Here is an 8,609-nt window from a genome sequence, read left to right on the forward strand (position 1 = left end):
ATAACCACTGAAAAAAATACACAAAAATAGTTTTAACATGTGCCGGTTACAATGAAAATGATTAGCCTTGTTATATGAGTGAAAACATAAATTAAAATAACCACTACCTACAAAATAGTTTTTGTTGTCTATATATGGGGTCTTGCTAGATTCTAATGGTATCTAATTGCTACTAGACCTCAAGGGAAGAGCCAGAGGTTAAGAACTGATCCAAGAGTGAGATAAACGGGTGTAAAGTAATGATTGAGAACCCTTCTAGATAGTTTTGTGGAAATTTTATTTTTACAAATGTCATCTTGATGTTCTAATATACTGCTTTAATTTTCTACTTGTGGTCCTGAGATATATAGTACCAGAATGAGTCCATCGAATATTACAATGTTGTCCCACGCATATCCTTTTTCCATAAAGGGATCTAAGCCAACTCAAGAAAATCAAAGAATAAACCTAAAATCCATCAATGCCACAATCTCATCACAAATCAATGCCACAATCTCAGAAATACACTTGACCCAATGATATTGAACACCTAAGCCAATCAACAAAGAATGTAATGCAGTGAAACAATTTCCTTTAAAAGAGAACTTAAGATTGATCATTTCGAACAAAGTTAAACAGTTTGTATTCTGCAAAACTGCAATTTTCTACTTAGAGCAAACCAATTTTTTTTCAAATTTGGATCAGTATTATTGTCTTCAGGCCCAGTTCTGCATACAACAAGGAAGGTTATCACCTTACCAGAAATTACTTCATTTCTTACTGACCATTTAAAGCCCCCCACTAATATAGTGTTTCCAAGATTATTTTTTGAAGCAAAAGTATATAAACCAGAGTGGCCATTGCACTTTTTAGTAACTAAACACATGTCCTATGTATTTCCTAGAAAAAGAAATGGCAAAATTTCTAAAATTCCTAATGTTTCACTTACTGCTAGTTGTTACTTGTACATCAGCCATCAAAGCGAAAATGATAATCAACAAAAATCTAAATACTTTATCATTAAACTATTAACGGTTTTTCAAGATTTCTGTTGTTTTCTTTTATCCATCAGTGCTATAGTTTGAGGCAGTAATGCTGGCAAATGTGCTACTACTAAACAAAAGTTCATCTAGGCAGAAAGTTTAAGAAATACAAGAATCTCTACACCTAATAACAGAAAACAATTATTTTTGTTTTAATAACCAAATTTATCATAAAAAACAGGTAGTACCAATGGGCTCTCCACTATCAGCAATACTTGCAGAGTTAATTATGAGAAATATTGAATTTAGAGTTTTTTTCTAATAGTAATGCAGTATCCACTACTATTAGATATGTACATGATATATTACTAGCATGGGATGGAACTAATTTTGAACTTTCACAGTTTCTACAGCAATTATTCCATATATACACTTCAATCAATTTTACTGTAGAAAAAGAAAAAGGCAGCAGCATCAGTTTTCTAGATCTCCTGACACAAAAAATGCCTCAAGGAATTTGTTTCAGTGTACATCACAAGTTTAATCTGTGTTCTCACTGGTTAATGTCCTCACCAAGTTTAATCTATACTGGCCACTTCATTCTATCTGTCTACATAAATAATGCCGTACTGCACTTATTTGTAGAGCCTATGTATTATCATCATTGCAACATTTGGTACAAAAGAAGTTACAATTTATTAATATGGCAATGTGTAGAACAGGATAAACTTATGTTAAATTCAAGTGCATTCACACCTGTCTGCAAAAATCTTTCTTCTCATCATCAAAATTAGAAATAATAATAAAGGATGGCATTTATATAAGTACTTCCATCCCATATCTTGAATCTGTCCTTATGCATTACTAGAAGGTTTTGAAAATCAGGGTTTAACCTTCCAATAAAACCACAGTTACCCTTTCACAGAATACTATGTAATGTCAGGGACAAATTAACTACAGGTAACCATGTTATACAGGGATGGTACCAATTCTCGAACCGTGTTAGAGTGAATCCATGCTATAGAAGTGCCGTGCTATACGGGGGTTACCTGTACATTAGAAAAATCATGTGTATATGTAATTCCCTTACAACACCAAAAAAATTATGCAAAAACAAAACAGTGATATATATTGGGGTCACAAGTATAAAATTGCAAAGCAGAATATTAAAACATTAAGATGACATTTGTAAAATAAAATTTCACAAAACTATCTAGAAGGGTTTTCAATCATTACTTTACATCCCTGTGGAACGAATCTTCCATCCTCGTACAATGTGAGGATTACAACTGTTTATTCATCTGGGAAACATTATTAATTGAGAAATTAATGCCATGTAATAGCCCACTCTAGAGTTCCCAAAAATATGGATTTCACTATTCAATAATTTAAAAATTTAAATCACAGCTGCCAATAATTTTCAATTATAATTTGACTGTTATTTAAATGTGCAAGTTTAATAGCACACCATTTAGATTTAACACGTGCACTCCAATTAGAAAACATTAACGTTAATGTTAAAATTCGTTTCAATGTTCTAAAATTTGTTCTGGTTTCAGCTGAAGAAGACATTCTATACATGTGAAATATTTTGTACTTGTTCTGTGTTTTACTCATCAAAACCTTATTAACTCCAATAGACTCTAGTTTTCATAAACTTTTATCTGATTCTGGTATGAAAAATTAGTTATTTCTTTCAGAATCTGATTGTTGTATTGTTATCAGAATTAGCAAGTCTGAAAACGTATAAGTTAAAATACATTTATAAAACTTCATTTATTGGATTAGAATTTAGTTATAGTTATTATCTTCAGGTATACAGATATTTTTAAACCATCTTTTTATACTCAATATGTAGTTATAATGTGTTACTATTATTAATTACTCAAAGTACAATAACTTTAATTTAATTAGATATAAAATGCATTTTAAAATTTACAGGGTGTTAATTTCACACATGATATATGGACTAGAAATTTAAATTGCCAGTGTTTATATCTTCAAGTAGACATAGTGTAATTAATAAATCCTCAATTTATATTTTTTAAAAATTATTTTAACATGTTCTTTTAGTAAAACTAGTAAAACCAGAATTTCCACTAATCATAGTCTTATTTACTGACTCTTCTTAATGTTGCTAATCAGTTATTGTTATCAGTGATTACAATAAACAGATTTTACTGTATTTTTTTGTTTATCTAAAAAAATAAAATAATTAAAATTTCTTTTAATCATATGTTTTAAATAACATGAATATTTTTTAGGCGATACAGAAGTGAATGAAGTTAATGTTTTGGATGAGTTGCTTGAAAATGCTGATGATGATGATTTAACAGCTGAGTTAAATAATGAAGAAAGAAAGCAAGGTATCATATGATAAATATATTTTATTTTAAGATTTATAATTTTAACTGATTGTATATATATTCACTAATGTAGCAGATATTTAAAGAAAAACATATATATTTTTGTGTTCACATTCAATAAATGTTAAAAATTTAGTAATTAGTGCATCATTTGTACTAAAATACCATTTAAAACTAGTCTATTTATGCATAAGTTACACAGAATATAACAATGTATTTATTTTTTAAATATTAGTGAATATAAGCAATCTGTATGGCTGAATTGTATATAAAGTAAATTTAGCAATATTTCAGGATTATTTTATAGAATATTTAAAAATAACATTTTCAGTTATCATAATTTTATTGTAATATGGTACACTCATGTTAATCTGTCTTTTGAACTATCCAGCATACCTCTCCGGTTTGATTGTCATGCATCCTGTTTTTCTGTTTACTTGGATTTTATTTCTGTAGACAGTATTGCATGTCAGCATATATTCTTATTTGCACATCTGCATCCAAAAAGAATCTGTTTTGAAGAATGACAAGTCATATCATTTATTGCCTTTAGGTTTTTTAGTCTCGATAATCAAGCACTCTTGCTAATCTGGCACTCCTCTGTGCAAACAGTGGCTGGATTAGCAAGAGTCCAGTGTAGTTTTCAAAATTCAGATGCTATAAATAACGGAAAAATAATTTGCGATTTTGTTAAGCTTAAGTTTCTTTTAATTTAAAAGCTGTTTTTTTTACTTGAATATTTTAATGATGAAAGTTGGCTTTAAAACACAAATATGTATTTATTGATATCTGCATATCTATAAAGATTTTATGTTATGGTCATCTCAAATTGACAAAGGATGCAACTGTCTTGGAGCTCAAATTTACATTTAAAAAACTTTGAATGTATAAAAAAAAAAATGAAGTCATAGGAATAAGTTGACTCAAGATACTGCTGCAAAGATAAAATACTTTCTTCATCTACATATGAAGCACGGTACATTCTTGTTTTTTAAAATAGTGTCCAAGCTTCAGACACAACTCCTGGCTTACTTGGAGATGACCAGTGATGGTTAATTCCTTTTCTATTGTTGTGGCGTTACAACACATCACCAAAAGCTACAGTAAGAACCATGTACTTTCTGGAAGAAGATTAGGTATTAAATCATCATCAGACACAAAAGATATTGTGAAAGAGAAAATGGAAAAAGATCTGATAATATAGGTAGAAGATTTCACACAAAAGAATATCAGTAGATGAAATATCATCAAGCAGAAGGCATTAAGAATTTATAAGCAGATTAAAGAAATGAAACTGAGTTTAGTTAGACAGAAAGTATGAATTTTCTGCAAGTTCAGATTGGATAAACTGTTTTCTTCAAAGGTTGCACTTCATAATATAAAGATCATAGGTGAAATTGTATATGAAGATGAGCAGGCTGGACAGATTTCAGAAAGTTTTAAAGAATTTCATCCAAATTTAGCCAAAATTATTGAAGGTAGTATGGTGGCTAAGCTCTTATCAAGTTTGGAATGCAGATGAAACTGATACTTTTTAGAAAAACGTGCCAAGTAGAACTTACAATGCAGAATCAAGGAAAACTGCTAGTAGTACTAAAGTAGCAGAGGATTGTGTGTTCTTTCTTTTTGTAGCAATGCTTCAGAAGATTGTACATTGTACATTGAAACTGCTGTTTGTCAATTGATCCCTAAAACCTTGGTCAATGAAAGTTTAGATTTGAATAGATTGCAAATTTATTGAATGGCAAGTAAAAATATCTCAATGACAATACAAATTTTTACAGAATGACTCAATAAATGTTTTATCCCAGAAGTTAGATATTATATGGAGGAAAAAATTTTGAATCTAAAGTTTTACAGATTGTAAATAATGTATCCAGTAATATGATTTTGGAACACTTCATATATTGATCTTTTAATACAACACAAAATGATGATGTAATTATTGTAACTCTTACTTGATCATTTCTTTTTAAATTAATTTTATAGATATCAAAGTTCTTATTGATAAAAACTTATGTAAAATAAAACAGTAATAATTAGTTTATTGTTTGTAATTCTATATTCTCAAATAAATTTTTCATGTTGGAAGTTCATACAAATAACTTGTTAGTTTCTAAAAAAGGGACTGGGTGGGAAGCCCTAATTATGTTAGTGTGGAGAAAAGAAATTTTACAAAAATCATCCCTGATTAATAAGGATTTGTTGTTCAACACTTCTGCTGTTTTCAACCAAAAGGTGTGGTTGAACTATGATTTTCTGCTGAAAGCAAAACAGATATACTTTAAATCACTCAAAGACTTCCAGACATTGAATGAATGGTCATTACTCCTCACTGTAAAAAAGTCTCAAATGTTACATGAGGTAAGAATTGACTGCTGTTGGGCTCAATTTATAAACTAAAAACCAGATACAGTAAAACCTTGTTATTTCAATATCAGATAATTCAAAGTCAAGTCTAGTCCCCAGCCAAGAGAATGCATATATTTTGTTTAGGTAATTTGAACTGTGCATACAATGAAATTTGAAGTCATTACCTGGTCTGGTGATACTCAAAAATATCGTTTAATTCTTCCATTATATTATGTGTTTATAAGAAAGTTTTCATGCTCAAATGATGGTTTTACCAATTACACATTGTACATTTATTGGACATCTGTTCAAGGCCATTTGGACATTGTTCACGTTGCCAATAAAGAGTGATTTTTTTTATTTTTATGGAAGAAATCTGTTTGCCATTCAATTATTTTGGATATTTTTTGCAAAAATCTATTGTTTCAATAATTCCAAAGTCTGTTAAATACACATGCATATTCACAATAGCTTTAGCCCTTAATAGAGCTTGTTTTTATCAGTTCACATGATTTTTCCTAATCTTGAATTCAAGACAAAATTTGTGGTAATTCTTATTGGAGCACTAAAGCTTCTTTTATACGTTATTTTCAGATCTTACTTTGAATGTAATTTGGTTACATTTCCGTTGTCTTCTTTAAGTTTGTGCAAACTGACAATTTTTTCAAAATAGCTTAAATTACTAAGTAATAAATCATAATATTAACTCATTTGTAAATGAACATGTGAAATTATATAAGATAGCATCATAATTTTATTTGAGAATTACAAAAATCCTTGATTCAAAAAAGTTTGGATAATTCAGTTTTTTTTTCCTTGAGTTTTGAAATAACAAGGTTTACTATAGTGGTAATTTGAAATGTGAAAACATTTCAAAAATTGTGAAAGATGCTCTAGCATTGTTGCGTGATAATGGTGATATTGAATGAGGATTTTCAATTTATTCACAAATTGAATGGACTTAAAACCTTTAATGATGAACATGCATTAAATTCAGTAATGATATGCAAGAGTGCTTTAAAGCCAGACAAATAAGCTCAGGTTAGTTAGTTACAACAGTTAATGGCTCTAGCTATTTGTGCTAAATATAAGAAATATTTAAATGCTAAGAATAAACAAGAGATGATGATAAAAGAAGTGGAGTTAAGAAGAACTGAAAAAGAAAGATGTGATAAATTACAAAATGACAAGAAATTACTAGAAAAAGATGATGAAAAACTAAAGAATTTAAAAAAAATAGCAGATGAAACATTTAAAACAGCAAATGATTTACTTTGAAAAGCAACTGCTTTTAAAGATTTTTTACAAATTGGCATAGCACAAGCTATGCTAATAGGAGCTGAAACAGCATATAGGAAAGAAAAAGAAAAACAGAAGAAAATATCTTAACTTGAATCTACTGTAAATAAAAAGGGATATTATCTCAGTCTTGGAAGAGAAACCTTCAAAAAATAAATCCAAATTATAAGACTAATTGTATTTTACATTTGTAAAGTTAACATATTTATGATATAAAAATCTTGTCACTTAAAATAATATTTAGTTACAACATGGATTATAGAAAATATAATTATATTTTAATAAATTTTAAAAATAATATGTAGCTACTTGGTTCTGTTTTTAATTTGAATAAGTTCTGAAACCCTATTTTATAATGGAAGGGACAATTATAATTCTACATTTAAAATATACTAAGTGAAAGTTCCAATATATTTTGAATAAACTAGATAATGATAAAACACTAATAGATGTTGATGTGTGAAAGACATATACTATTATAGCTTGTATCAAACATGCAGGATCAGCATTATCAGAATTAAAACTGTCAGCATTGAATGTAGGTTAGAAGTTATTTGACCAGAAGGAGTTAAAAGCAAAGATGCTGCATTCCCACATACAGGGTCTGTACAGACCTGGAAAGTCAGGCAATAAGAGTTTTAGCAGAAAAAGTCAGGGAATCTGCAAATATCATGGAATTCATCTGTTGCTCTTGCTCCTTTTTGATTCAAACACATGTTTAAATTTGGTTTAGTATAGATATAGGGAGTATAGTCTACAAAAACAGAACTAAACAAATTGCNATAACTGTGTAGGTTGAAGAAATTGCAAAGCAAATATGAACAGAAATGTAAGAAACATATATCATTGGAAAGAAAAATTTAAAAGGAATCAGAAATATGTAGCTACTTGGTTCTGTTTTTAATTTGAATAAGTTCTGAAACCCTATTTTATAATGGAAGGGACAATTATAATTCTACATTTAAAATATACTAAGTGAAAGTTCCAATATATTTTGAATAAACTAGATAATGATAAAACACTAATAGATGTTGATGTGTGAAAGACATATACTATTATAGCTTGTATCAAACATGCAGGATCAGCATTATCAGAATTAAAACTGTCAGCATTGAATGTAGGTTAGAAGTTATTTGACCAGAAGGAGTTAAAAGCAAAGATGCTGCATTCCCACATACAGGGTCTGTACAGACCTGGAAAGTCAGGCAATAAGAGTTTTAGCAGAAAAAGTCAGGGAATCTGCAAATATCATGGAATTCATCTGTTGCTCTTGCTCCTTTTTGATTCAAACACATGTTTAAATTTGGTTTAGTATAGATATAGGGAGTATAGTCTACAAAAACAGAACTAAACAAATTGCAAGATTTGTTGCACTTATATCTCATCTATATATATAAAAATGAATGTGTGTGTGTGTGTGTGTCTGTCTGTCCTTTGTGCATTACCACACTGTTTATCCATTGCCGTGAAACTTTGGGAAGTTGTTTAATATACTCTGGCGAAGGTTTGTGGCATAGTATGATTGCGATAAAACTTCGGAAAGTTTTTTAATACACTCCCGCGAAGGTTTTTGGCATAGTACATTTATCCTACGATAGATGGCGCACGTTTACACGAGCATTCGAGCACA

At 29.3% G+C, this 8,609-nt stretch overlaps 1 protein-coding gene across 1 annotated transcript in view; it reads left to right on the forward strand.

The window, feature by feature from the left end:
* Positions 1–8,609, forward strand: part of LOC111632078 (YTH domain-containing protein 1-like) — a 144,084-nt gene that overhangs the window by 22,961 nt on the left and 112,514 nt on the right. Inside the window, exon 2 of the mRNA XM_023376433.1 lies at positions 3,227–3,328. Coding sequence (XP_023232201.1) covers positions 3,227–3,328 — 102 coding nt within the window. The remainder of the gene's footprint in view (positions 1–3,226; positions 3,329–8,609) is intronic.

This window comes from Centruroides sculpturatus, unplaced genomic scaffold (genome assembly GCF_000671375.1).
Source record: "Centruroides sculpturatus isolate CEXI.00-Female unplaced genomic scaffold, Cexi_2.0 scaffold724, whole genome shotgun sequence".
Taxonomy (NCBI): Eukaryota; Metazoa; Arthropoda; class Arachnida; order Scorpiones; family Buthidae; genus Centruroides; species Centruroides sculpturatus.